Source organism: Barbus barbus, assembly GCF_936440315.1.
Source record: "Barbus barbus genome assembly, chromosome: 6".
Classification (NCBI taxonomy): domain Eukaryota; kingdom Metazoa; phylum Chordata; class Actinopteri; order Cypriniformes; family Cyprinidae; genus Barbus; species Barbus barbus.
The window spans coordinates 3,830,576-3,847,872 of record NC_136734.1 but is presented as its reverse complement, the minus strand read 5'-3'; the positions used below and the strand labels follow the sequence as shown (position 1 = coordinate 3,847,872).

Here is a 17,297-nt window from a genome sequence, read left to right as displayed (position 1 = left end):
TAACATCAGTATAAATACATTAGGTATCATGAACTGGCAAAGAGTAATACTTTATATGCATTTTATTAATATTTTTATTCAGCAAGGATGCATTACATTGATCAGAAGTGACAGTAAAGACATTTATTATATTACAAAAGATTTCTATTTCAAAAAATGCTGTTCTTTTCCTCAAAAGTCACTGTTTCCACAAAAATATGAAGCTGCAGTTTCCAACATTGATAAGAAATGTATCTTGAGCAGCAGATCAGCATATTAGACTGATTTCTGAAGGATCATGTGACACTGAAGACTGGAGTAATGATGCTGAAAATTCAGCTGCGCATCACAGGAATAAATTACATTTTAAAATGCATTCAAATAGAAAACGGCTCTATGAAATGATGATAATATTTACTGTATTTTTGTTCAAATAAATGCAGCCTTGGTCTGCGTTTGGGATTCGGTTCCAGTCCCAAACTGAATGGTAATGTACATTTTTTAACTGTAAAATTGTTCATTGTTAATTCATGATACATACAGTAACACAAAGGGTTACAATAATACAAATGTCCCCTCCATAACATGTTTTTCCCTTGAGAAAGAACACTTTGTACATTTTTGCCCAGAAAGGTCTAGCATAACATGCAAAACCAAGATAAAGTACCTGACAGATATTGCAAAATCTCAAGCATCAAATACTGCAGTTGCATTTCACAACACTTCTTGTCTTTAAAAGCTGTTTTGCAGAAGGAAGCGGGGTCTCTTGCAAACACACCGGTGACATGAGGATGTCGTGATCTTGTTGAACATCTCTGTGATAAGATCGACAGCTCTGGCTTTTCTTGCTTTGATGTGTATAAGAGATCACGACACTGCGTTTTCAGGAATTATGTGGCTACGGAAGTGACACTCGAAAAGCCCGAGATCTCTGACTCCTGATTTGTGGCTTCTGTCTGCAGCTCCTCTGAAGGCAGATCTTGCTGCACAGAGGACACGTAAGTGAAGTTAGTGAGATCTGTGGCCAGCCTTATATCTGAGGTAAGATGGCAGGATGGGAGCGTGACTTTAGGAGTAATGAATGGACAACTCGGGTCCTCTGTGCACGTCAACCATGGTTTATCTGACGGGATGGGTTGCACGTCTAAAATCTCGACGTCACACCATTCACAGTCATCTATCATCAGAGTACGGATCTTTTCACTCGCCTTAAAAAGAACAATAAAAAAACAGGTTATTGGAGTACATTTTAATTATTTTAGCTCTATTAAAAAAAGGGTAACACTTTATTTTAAGGTTTCCTTGTTACACATGTACTTAATATTATAATAACAATAAATTATGCATAATTACATGCAAGTAACTCTAAGCCTAATCCTATCCCTAACCATGTAGTTAATTAAAATTACTCTGTACTCAAATGTATATTTACACTGTAACAAAGATGCCTTAAAATAAAGTGTAACACAAAAAATTACATTTAATTCAATGTGTTATTTGCCATTTTGCAATTGTGACATTTACTAGCAATTTCTGGGTGAAAATTGTATCTACACCAAGTTTTTTTCAGTGTAATACTTCACAATAAGGTTTCATTTAACATTAGTTAACTGTTAATTAACATGAAGTAACAATGAACTAATTCTACAGCTTTTATTTCAACATTTACCATTAACTATTACCTAACACTGACAAAGATTATTAAATGTTGTAAAATATATTGCTCATTATTTCATGTGAGTTATACATTAACTAATGTTAACAAATTAGACATTATTGTAAAGTGTCAAAATTAGATTTTAGATATTTATAGATACTTTTTGTATTGAACCACATATAAATTTATAATAGATTTTTCTCAATTACTGTTTAAAAAAAAAAAAAAAAATGGAGAACAGTGTTGGTATAGACCATTACATGTAGTTTTGATCTGTAATGTAACCTGCTAATAAAAACAGCTTAGCATTGCTGGTTTAAACTGATCTTCAAGCTGGTTATCTGCTGGTTAAGTAAGTCGGCAAGCTGATCTCCCAGCTAAGGATTTAACTACAGCTACAAATATTAAAAAAGTAATTTCAGTTAATTTTAAAGCTGCAGTCCGTAAGTTTTGCCTCTTTGTCGCCACCTCTGTTTGAAACATGCAGTTGCAGTTATTTGCAGAATTATCATCTTTACGTGGGTTGTGCATTGGCACGGCTCCTCAGCGTGGATCAATCTAATGTTTTGAGCAAGTAAGTAGCATGTCTGCCACTTTTGTTCTGACCAACTCAGAAAAAAAGCATTACAATACATCACGCTATCAAATCTAATGATCGCTTGGCTCATATCACACCAGACTGTGCAAATTATTGTTGTTTTGTTCTCAAAATATTAATGTTAACAACATCAGCATTGCGTGACTGTGTATTTAGTGTGTATTAGCATTACCTGTAGACTGCTGGTGGCTATGGATGAATCTCCAGTTGTCACTGATGATTGTACTATTGACCTTTCTGGATTATTATCTGTCATCTTTGTTTACAGAAGTGACGTAATGATGCGGCTTCATGCTCAAATTTCAAGCAAAACCTACCAGTACCACTCAAATTAGAAAACATTACTACAAGCTTACCTTGTGAATCAGGCTAAGGTAAGGCAATAGTTTTGAATACTGGCTGGTTATGTACTTGCCCAAAAATTGATTTTGGATCATTTTTAAACCAAAAAAAAAATTACGGACTGCAGCTTTAGCTTCATGTACAAAAAATAAAATAAAAGAACTAAAAATAATGACTATAGACATTAAAACAAAAATGACAATTAACCACTAAATTATTCAAACTTTAAAAACAAAAACTAATTCATAATATTACTAAAAAACTATAACAGTATCTCATTACACTAAAATAACACTGTCCCAGCATCACTCTAAACCTGGCCAACTTAGGCTGGTTTAAACTGTCAAAACAAATAGAGGCAATGCTGTAATATTATTGTACAGCATCAATGTAATGGATTACTTCATAAAGATCTTCATCCAGGTTCAGTGCTTTTATGTGCAGAAAGCCGACCGATTTTTCTGGAAATCCTCTTATCCTGGAAACAATGGAGAAAGACGTCGTCAGTGTCAGTGCGCCACAGAGAAGAGAAGTACAGTCCATCAGCTCACAGCACATACTGTACATCAGCAGACTTACAGGTTTCTGTACGACCAGAGACAAACACAACAACCGACCAAAACCAGGAGAGGAACCAGAACCTTCACCGTCAGCAGGTAATCTGAGGAGAGAGTTATTATTACAGTTCAACACTATCAAATGATCTGTCCACAGTTAATATTCACTGTGAATATGAGAACAAGATTTTGTATAGAAATGAAGCGTTTTTATGGAGCTGTTCACACTCAGGACAAAAAAAAGGTAATACAGTAACTTTGCATCAAATATTGAATTAATAGAGAGTCAGATTAGCGGTTTAGTTTTATTATTAGCGACAGTCTAGCAGATTTTTTTTTTGTTTAAAAATTATTTCTATTTCAAATAAATGCTGTAACTTTGAACTTTCTTTTCATCAAATAATCTTGAAATAAAATATATAATGGTTTCCACAAAAATAGTAGATGTTTTCAATGAAAATAATAATAATAATAATGTTTTTTGAGCAGCAAATTAAACATATTAGAATTATTTCTGACTCTCAAGATTGTAATAATGATGCTGAAAATTCAGCTTTGCATCAAAGGAATAAATTACATTTTATAATATATTCAAATACAAAATGTTTATTTTAAATTGTAATAATATTTCACAATATTATTGTTTTTACTGGATTTTAATCAAATAAATGCAGCCTTGGTGAGCATAAGTGACTTGTTTTAAAAAACATTAAAAAAAAAAAAAAAAAATCACCCTCATGTCGTTCCAAACTCCTGGAGTCCAACGTGATTTGAACTCCCAACAATTTCCAATATATCCTCTTTTATGTTCAACAAAAGAAAGAAAGGTGGTCATAGAGGTTTGGAATGACATGAGGGCGAGTAAATGATGAAAGGATTTACATTTTTGGGTGAACTATCCATTTAAGAAAAGATAGTATTCTATTACAAAACACCACTCGGATTAATTTCCTGTCAGTTTGAATCAGTATCTGAGCTCACAGTTCTGTCTGGTTCTGAAGGTGGCAGAGGTTTCCGGTCCACAGCCTGCAGACGTACATGCTGCCAGCTGAAATGTGTACAGCCGGTCCTCCTCGAGACCACTGACTGTCCAAGACTTACTGTGAGGATCATGCACTGACTCTCTGAAGGAACCTGCCAGAACAAACAGGAAGGATGCATGTGATACAGAGAAGAGAAAATAACAAAGATTTAATGTGAGATTAAAAACAGCGATGGGGTATGTTGTCATGCTAGACTGCTACAGTATACTGTCAAAAAATAGCTGCAAAGCAAGTGTCCTGAAAAGCTGCACACTGGCTGGTCCAGCCTGAAATATAAGCTTTTTAAACGCCATTTTAGCATAAAAAAACAATATTCGTGGGGCATGTTGCTGCTTCCAAATATTTAAAGTGAGTGTAGCAAGCAGTTTTTGAGATTTTTAATTTTTTTTGAGAATATTTGAAAAAGGACTTTTGTCAGAAAATAAGTTTAGACTTACTGAGATCAGAGCCGGCCTCTGAATAGTCTTGCATCGTAATCACATATCCTGTGATGAATCCAGCGTGACCCGGATCCTTCTCATTGAAACGCCATTTCAGCTTTACAGATGACCATGTTATGTTTGGGCTAGAATCCAGTGTAGGGCGTTGAGTGGGCTCTGCACAACACAATGCATGTGCTAATATTTATTTCATAATAATATGTTGTATTGTACAATGCAGATGTGAAAATTGTTGATTTTCGTCAATTTGATGCATTTTCCTTTGCAACACAGCACCTTATTTTGCAAAGCGGCAATAAGCTATTTTCTGTGAATGTGTGAGACTTCCGATTTATTCAGTTATTACAAGAATAACAAAGTGCAGTAAACAGTCAATCTATTTGTGCTACAAACCAGTGTGTTTATGATTATGACAATATATTAAAGTAATATGATAACAAATAACAGTTTGCGGTATAAAGTTGTTTTGTACAGGTAAAATAACTGGAAGCGAATGACTTGTATTAAAAATAATGTGGATTGACACCTGTTTTGTGCTCTGCTGTAATGTCGCATGTGAAGTGTGTGTGCACTCTTACTCAGTTCTTTTAGGTATCCGATCTGTTTCTCGTGACATCTGTGTCCCTCAGCGCTACACCCGTAGATTTCAAATGCGTATTGAACTCCTGCTTTAAAATTCCCTGTAAAAACATAGTTTTACATTGATTTTGAACAAGTCTTAGGATAACTTCAAATAAGACAAAGCATTAAAATAAGCTACAACAACAAAAATATTTCTTATTTTTATCTCGGCAACCTTGTTTTTCTTTGAAGAGCCAGGATATATGAGGTAGCCTAATTTTAATTGCGTATTTAATTTAAGTGTGATTTCTAGATCTGGAAAAATCATGGAAATTAATAGCCTAAGTCTCCTCTGGCATTTTTATAAAAATATTTTTATATATACACTATAAAAAGCACATTTGATGGTTAAAAAAAAGGCCAGAAGTTTACAGTAGCAACATTTTAGGTTTTATGGATTGAACATAAATTTACAGTAAAAAGATTAATTAACTGACACTGTATAATGTTACCATATATATATATATATATATATATATATATATATATATATAACATGGAAATTATAAGATGACACGTCAATTTAGCAGCATTTTACTGTAATGTTACATGAAATAATAAGGGAAATTATCATTAATCACTAAACAGGTTTTTACTGTAGCATTTTTTACTGTTATTTTACTGTTTTACTGTCATTTTCTACAGTGTAGTTATGCCAAGCTCTAAAGTATTTATCAGCTAAAAATTGCGAGTAAAAATACTTTTTAAAATCCTTATCTACTGTATAATACTCAAGTAAAATACAAACGACTGGAAAAGTATATATAAATCTAGTTTTATATAAATGTGGTTTTTGCAGTTGAAAATGTTCAGTAAGCACCTTGCAGTGCATTCTTGGATTGCCTTATCTGTAAAGGACACATGCAACTGAAATAAAATAGAATAAAATATCAACATTAGATAAGTTAAACCTAAAAAATTGTATTCCAATCAATGTCAATTTGTTTGTGTTTGAAAGCTATCACAAATCATCTCGCAGTGCAAAAGTGTTCTCATGAAAAGGCTTAAATACTGCTTTTATATGTAATGCTATCAGACAGCCAGAAACATTGATGGTGCTTGTGTTGTAAGAATATGGCATCATGCACAAACACAGCTTTCTACCTGCTTTCAGGTTTAAGGAGGTCTGATTAGCTGGGACTTTTCTCCACTGTACGTTGCAGGGGAGCGCAATACCCAGCATGCACCACTCTATGGTGTAACCACACGTGGCAGCTGAGTCCTTCGTCCAGGTCAACTGGAATCCCTTTTCATTACCCATAATCCTCTTCTCCCTCAGCATGCTGCCTGCATCAGTAACAACAGGAAATTATCTGACGTGATACAGAACAACATAAGCAGTGCACAGAACAAACTTTAATTTTGAGTATGAGCTTTGTCACCTGTATATTCTGAAGGAATAGTGATACGGGCCAGTTCAGATAAGCCAGACTGAATGACGGCCCTCACAGTGATGTCACTCATATTGATCTCTCTAGTTAGTTCCACCTGTGTCTGTGTGATGTTCATGCACACGCTCCTCTCTGTGTTTCTGTTGCTCACACACACCTCGTAGGCTTTAATATATGATTCTGAGCCACTGCTGACCTGAGGAAGAGTGAACCGTGTTAACACAGACTGCTTGTACAAATGTTTGTGTTCCTATCCTCTTTCTCATAAAAAATTCATAGTTTTAAATAAATTTCAAAATATAAAAAAATTACTACAAATATATAATATTTTTATGTAAAGAAATTTATATTGTCAACAAAAATTATTTAAAAAATACATTTTACATTTACCAAAAAAAGTGTTTTAAGATCTGAAATGTACTTTTGCCCCTTTCAGTACATTTTCTAACGCATTTTTTATTTTAAAGTTTTAAATTAATATATTTTAAATTTGAAAATACATTTTCTTAATGCGAGTTTTTATAACATATTTTGCATATAATCTTTTTTTTTTTTTTTGCTGTTTGGAGTGAAGCATTTAGCACTATTGCTGATTCAACAGCAGTATCTGTATGCTGATCTTCTCAAATTAAAGCGGTGTTGATATTTTTAACTAAAACTTTAAATAGTTTTCACCAATTCAAACAAAGTTTAAATAAATTAGAATAAAACATAAAGATGAAACTATAAAACTTAAAAAAAATTATAATTTGTTGCCCTAGCAATTTATTGTTTTTTAAGTTGAAGTACTAAAATAACTAAAACTGAAATTAATGCTACTGTAAATAAAAATATAAAAAATTCCAATAATATAATAAAATAAAATAAATCTAAGTAAATAAATAAAAATGTCAGAAGCACAAATTTCCAAAACTTAAAAGTAAAAACTAATTAAAATGTTTAATGAATACAATAATACCAAAATAACACTGAATCAGAAATTCATTTGTGGTAGCACAAAAATATTTACTCTGATTTTTAATCAATTTATGTTTAAACATGGCAAAACATTCCATTTGAAATCTGTTCATAATTTAATTATAACAATATAATTGTAATCAATTATCAATTTCTGCACATTAAAGCTGCTACCTGAATAAGAAGACTATGGCCCCCTAGAGTGCTGAGGTTTGTTACCACCACAGTAACACATGGATTATGTTTCTTAGCCAAACAAAAACCAAATAAAGTCAATAAAATAATTGGACAGCTGTTCCAAAAATGTCATAAAGTACTATGCATGGCGAAAATTTGAAGTTTGAAGAATGTCAAAAACCTAAACTTACTGTTTTCCACAGCAGTGTGACAGTGCGATTGGGATGGTCCCTGATTTGTCTCCACAGATCTATGGTCACTAGAGGGTCTGCAGAAAAAAATAAAAACACATCTATGAGACCCTGGACCACAAAACCAGTCATAAGTGTCAATTTTTATTTTATTTAAATTCATACATCATCTGAAAGCTGAAAAAATAAGCTTTCCATTTATGTATTTGGCCGAGATACAACTATTTGGAAATCTGAGGGTGCAAAAAAAATCTAAATATTGAGAAAATTGCCTTTAAAGTTGTCCAAATGAAGTCCTTAGCAATGAATATCACTAATCAAAAATTATGTTTTGATATATTTCCAGTAGGAAATGCACCGCAACCCTCCTTCACATCAAATAAATGTCACTCCCTGATATTATGTGACGTAAATGTCATAATCTATTAATCTATTACTATTTTATAGTGAAAGTAGGCTATAGTAGGCTAACCGTGTTTTTTGGGGCGTTTTTATTACCAGTTGTAGACTATAACCACAGTTTTACTTTAAATACCATGTTTAATTTGTTTTTACCATGGTTTACCTATAGTAGGCTAACCATGGTTTTTGGTTGTAACCACGGTTCATTTTCTTTAGGGATATTTTCATGTTATTCTACACTGTAGAAGAAATTCCGTAAAATTTACGGTAAAAAACTGGCAGCTGTGGTTGCCAGAATACTACCGTAAAAAATACGGTAGCAACGTTTTAGGTTTTAACTTAAATTTACAGTTAAATACCGTAATTTCTTTAACTGATATAATCTTAATATACCAACCTATTAAAGTACTGAAATCTGTTTTGCTCCTTTGAAATACACTGATAACCACCAAATGCAGGTGATGATGAGAAAGTCACATGATGAGCCAAAGCTCATCACAAGCAACTTTTTAACAATAGAATATACAGAAGGTGCACAGTGTCATTCACACAAGCACTAAAAACCATCATGGTGAGACTCATTAAACTGAAATATGCTATAAACATTAATTTAACAACATTAGATGTAACATACAACCCTAATAAACATAACTGATAAGAAAAAACTAAGAAGAAACAGTTATTTCAAAGAAAAAACGTCAAAATTCAAACAGAATTTGAAATGGAATAAATTTTACAGGAACTTTCCGTTAACCATGTAACAGTTTTTTACCGTTAAAATCACGATCATTTTTTACAGTGTATATCTTTTTATTTTACAGTGTGTATTTGTGAAAATGATTAGGATATACGTTTAGCACACACCACATAATGCTGTGCATTTCAAGGCACTTCAGTAGACCTTTAAATTAAAGAATTTAATTAAAAATAATTTTAACATTGACAAAACATAGGTAACGTTATAGGCTTTAATGTTTTGTCAATGTTAAAATTATTTTTAATATATCAATTAAAAAGTATGACAGGCTTTTACTCTAGTTTTTATCACTTTATTAAAATTAAGCAAAACAAAACGACCAATGTTTACTTTCACAAGCCGTCACGTATAGGCTTGTAGTAAGCTGTCTCTTGCCTGGAGACACAGACTTCACGCAGAAGCCCGGCGTCCAGGCCAGCCCACTCCTCCATTCACCCCCAGAGACGCTGAGCGTCCGGGGGCGGGACATAATCGCAGCATTTATCCAATGACCGTCTAGTTTCGACGCACTGAACAAAAAAAACTGTTCAAAGCAGCCCCATTGAAGTCAACGGACGCTAGGCTTCAACAGGGAAATACACTGTGACGCTACGGGAATGTATGAGAAGGAAATTGAGTCACCTGCTATATGTAGCTGATTCTGAACGAACTCGTCTTCGAGATGAACGTGTTCTAATACATTTTTAGTCAATAAAATGTTAACACAATAGTACATATTTGACCATTAATTTTTTGACATTATAGGGTAAGCCGAGCTTCCCTTGCAGTCTTAAAGAAATCGTTTGGCCAGTCACAGATACCGTACGGACAATCCGAACCAATACGGCTCAGTTTTTCGACGTATCTTGTTGTGTCAAACAGCAGAAATTATTTTATGTAGACCATTCTGGGTCAACACCATGCTTTTCCAATGAGGGGGAAAGGATCGTTTTCCCCACGCTGACTTCGCCCACACAGCTATGTTATGACTGGTTTTGTGCTGCAGGGTCAATCATAGGGTAGTGTTGTCATAAATATCTATATTTTGATACCGATGCTGAAATATCTGACACGGTTCCATTACTCATTTTCCACAGTATTTACCGTATAGCCTACACCGATACACGCTGCGTCTCTCTCCTCTCCGACAGCGAGTTTAGCACGCATCAGCCTCCTGTCAGTTACAGAGTCTGAATATCCGCGCAGGATTGCATAATTTTAATCATTTTCACGCAAATGTGGCTAGCGCTTTATTGTAACATGAGAACACAGTCATGTAATTGCAGAAAACTGGATGCGAGCTCTCAAAAAGGTCTGACTTACACAAATGAACTGCCTGTCCTCTCACGCCGATATTGCTTGTGCACACTCAGACTGTACTATCACGATATCTCCGTGCTTTATGAAGTAGAAATTAGTGCTGTCAAACGATTAATCGCATCCAAAATAAAAGTTTTTGTTTACATAACACATGTGTGTGTACTCTGTATATTTATTATTATGTATATATAAATACAAACACATGCATGCATATATTTCAGAAAAATATGTCGTTTATATATTAAATATATTTGTTTATAATGTAAATTATATGAATATAAATATATACTGTATGTATGTGTATTTATACATAATAAATATACAGAGAACACACATACATTATGCAAAAAAAAAAAACACCTTTTATTTGGGATGCGATTAATCGCGATTAATCGTTTGGCAGCACTAGTAGACATTATTTCTCTTTGCTCCTAGATCAAACTTTGTCAAAAGTTATCATTCAGAATAGATCCACAGAAATTTTATTGACTAAGTGAAATGTACCAGAAAGTCTTTCAATATGAAAGATGGAACTTTAATTTCTTTACAATGTAAGTTTATGCTAGAAATGTTTCGGAATGGGATATTTGTCTGATTTGTACATATAAATATCCTAGTCTGTCTAACTGCATCACTACATTGTACAGACATTAATGAGAAGTGAAGTGACATACGGCCAAGTATGGTGACCCATACTCGGAGTTCGTGCTCTGCATTTAACCCATCCAACGTGCACACACACAGCAGTGAACACACACACACACACACACAGCAGTGAACACACACACACACCGTGAACACACACCCGGAGCAGTGGGCAGCCATTAATGCTGCGGCGCCCGGGGCACCTTGCTCAAGGGCACCTCAGTCGTGGTATTGAGGGTGGAGAGAGTGCTGGACATTCACTCCCCCCACCTACAATCCCTGCCGGCCCAAGACTCGAACCCGCAACCTTTGGATTACGAGTCCGACTCTCTAACCATTAGGCCACGACATATATGGCTCTTAAATCACTGCTTATAAAAATTCAGTGTTATCATATTTTGAATGCCTCAACTGAATTGAGGTCATTTGTTTTATCATTTTATTACTGACTGTGTACTCGTCTTTTTTTGTAAATTCAGTTCAGTTTGAAATCAAATTTGAAATCAAGCTTCTTTGCTGTAAGTTTTGTTAAAGACACAAATACACAGAATGAGCAAATGTTTAAGACTGATATTTTTGTAATGGTAAGTGAGCAATGTTTATATGTAGGCTTTGTAAATAAAAGCCTATATTAAAATCTGTTCATCATATAAAACAAACGTGTCTTTTTTAGAAGACTTGGATTAAACCACTCAAAGCTTAAAATAATGCTTGCCTTGCAAAAAAAATGGATGGACAAAACAATTTGAAATATTAAAATATCTATATGGCAGTATACAGTATGTGGTAGTTTTGCCAATGGTATTGAAAATGATTGAAGTCATCATGAAATCAAAAATGACCCTACTTACTTTTTTAGGTGCACATTACTAGTCTTATGGTGAATAATTAAACTGTGCAAGTCAATACACCGGGGAAAAAAAATAGTTTGCCGTCATAATCTTTAATCAAAAATTCGCTTCCGCTCTGGAATGGCGTTCTCGCTCTGATGACGTCAGTTTGAAGGCTTGGGGAGAATCCTCTTGTTAAGTCATGATGTAAGGACTGCTGTTTCCAGGTCCATGTCTCTACTAATTTCACTTGAGAATACTATCTCAGCAGCCATTTATGAGCACTATTTAATTAATATTACATATTTAAGCTAAGCATTAAAACATTTGCTATGCCGTGCTCACAGTGTCTCAGACACTAATATTTTAGCTGAATCACTGTCTGGCCATCTGGGTTTTCAGTATGGAGATAAAGGTTAGGGTTATAATTTTTCAGTATTACATGACAAACGTGGATGTATATTAGCACAGTTTGTTGTTTTCTTGGGGCATCTGGCAGAGCGTTAGGACCCAGAAGTGAAGATATGAATGAATATTTTTCATCTTCATTAAATATCGCCGCTAAAATGTAACTAGTACTCTGAGTAGTTTTTGAGAAGAGTACTTTGTACTTTTACTTAAGTACCGTTTTGACACCAGTACATTTACTTGTAACTGAGTATTATTTCAGCAATGTACAAATTTGCAGTAGTCTTTCCACCACTGCATACATATATATGAATTCTCCATCTGTTACTCCCATGACTCTTTGCTTACCTGTGATGAATTGTCTTTGCGTTGTCCATCGGCCCCAGGCCTTCCCCTGTACTGCACAGCGCCCCCTAACGTAGTACAGTGTGCTGGGCTTTAGGTGCTTTAGTCTGAATGCACAAGACTGCATCGAGTCAGATCCATTCTTATCTAAATCCTGTACAACAACAACACTTGAACACAGGATGTGCTTCAGCATTTCTGTAAAGTTCATTTTATTTATCTGATATGGCAAGTCTTTTGATGAGAGGTTTCACACGGTTAATCAAGCTTAAGAAACTCCCTCTTGTCGTATTTCTGATGCCATCACATTATTTGGAAATACAAAAATATGTTGTGCAACAGGAAAAATATCTTAAAAGGAAGTTTGATTACTGACAAGTTTGTTACTTTAGCAAAACAGTTGTAGAGAATTTTTAATGGGTGCCGTCAGAACGAGAGTCCATTATTGTGATGTTTTTATTAGCTGTTTGGACTCTCATTCTGACGGCACCCATTCACTGCAGAGGATCCATTGGTGAGCAAGTGATGTAATGTTACATTTCTCCAAATCTGTTCTGATGAAGAAACAAACTCATCTACATCTTGGACGGCCAGATTGTGTGAGTACATTTTCAGAAACTTTTGGTTCATTTTTGGTGAACTATTCCTTTACCTGTATTATCCCTCCTGGTTCAAGTTCAGTCTGGCATGTCAGCAGAAGTCCTTTGAAATTCCCATTCAGCTGCAAAATCACCAATGAATCAAACGCACCTGCAGTCACTTCAAGATGCTCAGGGACTGGAAAAACTGAGGTGAAATGGAAAGAAATGGATTAGTAACTACATAATTTTGTCATTATTTATTCACCATTATGTTGTGGACAACACGATTGTTTAAAGCAACTTCCAGTGCACTTATTATAAGGAGCATTGCCCTGAGGTAACGCATCTCAATCCAGGGTACAATGGTGATAGTTCATATGGGGTTTCAATTTACAACCTTTTGTTTATGATCTGTCCCAGATTTGAAACTATTCCACATCACTGAGGTATCTGATCCTTCACATAAAATGATTCATATTCACCTCTGTCTGTGATATTGAATATGTAGGTCTCACTCTCTTGCCCCAAACTGTTTGTCACAAGTAATGTGATGTTGTAGGGGATCTGCTGTTGGATGACATCAAAACCGCAGGATGCAGCATCTGTGTCTTCCACATCACAGTCGACAGACTTGGAGTCACTGAACATAAGGAGAAAAAGTCATTATTTTTAACTTGTAATGAGTCAAACTGAACACTGAAACACTTAAAAGGATCGTTCAACAAAATAATGACAATTCTGTCATAATTAATTTACTCTCGTCATTTCAAACCTCTATGGCCTTCTTATAACTCCAAATAAAGCTATTTTGGTAGTACAATTTGGTAGTAACATGTAAAGTGTTGCATATTTTATTGGTGCAAAAATGAGGATGTGTATTTTGCAACTGCCCTTTATCACTTAATTAGAAGCACCACAATTACTAAATAAAATGTATCATCTGTTATAGAGACTGAATAGACATTTAAATCAAAATAAAGCATGTAAACATTAGCATTTTTACAACACTATAAGTGTGTCCCATCAGGTAATGAAAAGTTTTACACACACTTGTGGTCTTCAAGTGCACTTGAACTCTTGGGGCAAAAACAGGAAATACGTCATGTAAGTAGACAAGTGGTCAAGTGCAAAAACCGCAAGTGTGGGTATTTGGACAAGCCCAAAATCAGACTAACCTGATTAGTAATGTGTACTTCCTTTTCTGGTCATCTTCTAGGTTAGGAGCTCTGCGTATTTTCCACAAGCAGTATGCGTGTCTCATGTCTTCAGTCTCACATCTAAAATCTAATGGTTTCTCAGGAGGAACTGAACAAGGTTTAGCAGAAATTGATATCTCTTATCAGAAATCTCCCATCATGCTCAGAACAAAACGTTTGGAATGGATTACTCTTGCATGTTTTTCTTGTACTTTACATCTTAATTCAGTGGAAAATGTTTTATTTCAAAAATCTTTCTTCAAAATAAAGAAAAAAACACTTCAATATCAATTTTTTTAACTTCCAAAGAGGCTGCAGGATGACTTAAAATCATTTTTTACTTATGTTTTTACAGCACATTCATTAAAATGATACATTTATGTAAAAAATGTAACCTGAAATCATATTACTTATTCTTATTCAACAACTGTTTTATGAAAAACACACCATTCTTGACACTTCTGCAATCACTAAATGAATCAAGGTTAATTCAGTTAGTATATTGAGGTGAATGACGTAATAAGTAATAAATATTAAGACCAATAAGATATATATATATATATATATAACAAAGCTATACTTTGTATTAGGTAGATTTTGTATATAAAGATATATACAAAAATAAAAATAACTAATGAATCAAAAAGTTCAAAACTAGCATATTCATCATAATTACAACAGAAATACTGTTTGGCCTTTATGGTGGCATTTGAATTACTCACAAGTGACATGGTTTATTGCTTTTGCACTACTGTCGCAGTAGAAGTTGACACCGAATGGATTTGTGACATTGATGTTTTCCACTCGAATAGCTTTGACCTGTGGGCTTATGTTGATGACTTTGTAGGCAGTGTTGCCAAAGAACATAGACGTGATGTTTGTCTCTTTGGGATAAATGCAGCAGAACATCACCGTGGATCCCTCACGAAGCACTTGCTCATCTGGAAACAGCTTGATTTCATTGTCGGCCAAGTTCATCTCCCCTACAAGAAAATGAGTAAATATTCCGCCACTCGGTACATTTACACAATGGTGTTTGAATGTGCAGAAATCATCAACGCAATGTCATGTGGATGGTTTTCCGAGTGTTGTTATGTGATTTCTAAGGTTTTTCAAAGTGCTGTTGCTATGGTTTAGGTGGTCGTTGAGGCTGTTTGACTAACATGCTCTCAGAAGTGCACACTCATCAGTGACAGTTGAGAGGAACACAACAGGCGTGTTTAAAGTTAGGACATCATGGATGAAAACAAGAAGTTATGTGAAGTGTTGTATGTAAATATTTCTAATGAAGTCTCTTCTGCTCACCAAAGCTACATTTATGTGCTCAAACTACAGTAAAAACAATAAAAGTATTACAATTTAAAACCTGTTTTGTAGTTGTTGTTTTTTTAGTATGTTTTAAAATGTAATTTATTCCTGTGATGCAAAGCTGCATTTTCAGCATCATTATTCCAGTCTTCATGGTCACATGATCCTTCAGAAATCATTGTAAAATCTGCTGCTCAAGAAACATTTCTAATTATTATCAATGATGAAAACTGTTGTGCTGCTTCATATTTGTGCAAAAACCATGATATTTGCTCAAATGTTTGGGGTATGTTTAATGGAAATTAATACTTTTACCCAACAAATTCATCAAAAGTGACACAAAACATTTAGAATGTTACAAATGATTATGTTCTTTTTCTATTCATCAAAGAGTCCTGAAAGAAAAAGATTCCACAAAATATTAAGAAGCAAAAACATTGATAATAATAAGAACCATTATTAATAATTAAGCACTAATAATAATTGAACACCAAATCAGTGTATTAGAATGATTAAGGATCAGTAAAGACTAACGAAATGATGCTGTGCGTTTTAAATAGAATACACTGTTTTACTGTATTTTTGATCAAATAAATGCAGCCTTGGTGAGCATAAGACACTTTTAAAAATCATAATGTTTAAAGTTAAACTTTTGAACCCCACTATTTCATGGAGATCTTCCTTCTTGATCACATAGCCTACTTTTGAAATCTCCTACCATAGATGGTTTTCCATGAACTCCAAGAGCTGGTAGATGAAGCACCGGAGATGAGTCTTATTCTAACAGAGTGATTGACACAGTTCAGCGGGAGCTGTGAGGTCCAAACCAGTGTGTGAACTGCCTCCAGTGATCCTCTGCTTACATTCATCTGTGGACAGACTGTGAACAGTTAGTGCAAATCAAGTGATAATGTGGTAGGAGCTGAGGACTGATGTGTTTTACGCACGCTGTCGACAATATCCATGTTTGTTGTGCGTCCAACTTGTATTTCATATGCTTGATTGCTCTGTTCTTCATTCTGATTCATCATCCACTTCACCTCCAGCCTCCACATGTCCAAAGCCTGAAGTTCAATAACGTCTGGCACAGTGACAGTATCTGTAATTATAATGATTTAGGTGTGGTGAAGCTGTACATTAAGATAGATGCAATTACATATACATTTCAGAAAAATAATACTGTAAAGTGTGACCAATTAATTTGAGTTGAGGCCAAACTTATCTGGATTTATATCTGACCTGAAGAAGTATTCCAGCCATTTTCGAACAGGATGAAAACTGTAAGCATCAGTGTCCAGCAGAGAATCATTTTGGTGGATGTAGACTCTCTCTGCATCTGCTCCGAGGTTGTGTCAAAGTGTAGGAGGTGTTACTCTCTGAACCGTTACAGTTCTCCTCCTACTGCTGCCTTCCGTTTGAGGTTAAGGAAGCAATGCCTCCAGATTTAGATTTATTGCCTGTGAGTCATGAAGTAAAAGTGATGTACTTGCTTCGGAGTTATTTTTAATTATATACTGTTTCTGAAATCACATTGTAAGGTCACGAAAGGTACAATGATAATAAACCCTAAATG

The 17,297-nt window shown here is 34.6% G+C and overlaps 1 protein-coding gene across 1 annotated transcript; it reads right to left on the bottom strand.

Moving 5' to 3' along the window:
* Window positions 1–48: 48 nt before the first annotated feature.
* On the bottom strand, window positions 49–17,181 carry osmr (oncostatin M receptor). Its single transcript, XM_079419710.1, has 17 exons — window positions 16,964–17,181; window positions 16,672–16,823; window positions 16,443–16,593; window positions 15,139–15,399; window positions 14,396–14,525; window positions 13,703–13,860; window positions 13,292–13,425; window positions 12,643–12,793; window positions 7,954–8,030; window positions 6,620–6,824; window positions 6,342–6,524; window positions 5,195–5,296; window positions 4,614–4,772; window positions 4,115–4,267; window positions 3,156–3,237; window positions 2,979–3,054; window positions 49–1,187 (listed from the first exon to the last, which is right to left on the bottom strand). The coding sequence occupies exons 1-17, from the start codon at window positions 17,058–17,060 to the stop codon at window positions 870–872; spliced, it is 2,589 nt and encodes an 862-aa protein (XP_079275836.1). The 5' UTR covers window positions 17,061–17,181; the 3' UTR covers window positions 49–869.
* Window positions 17,182–17,297: the final 116 nt, after the last annotated feature.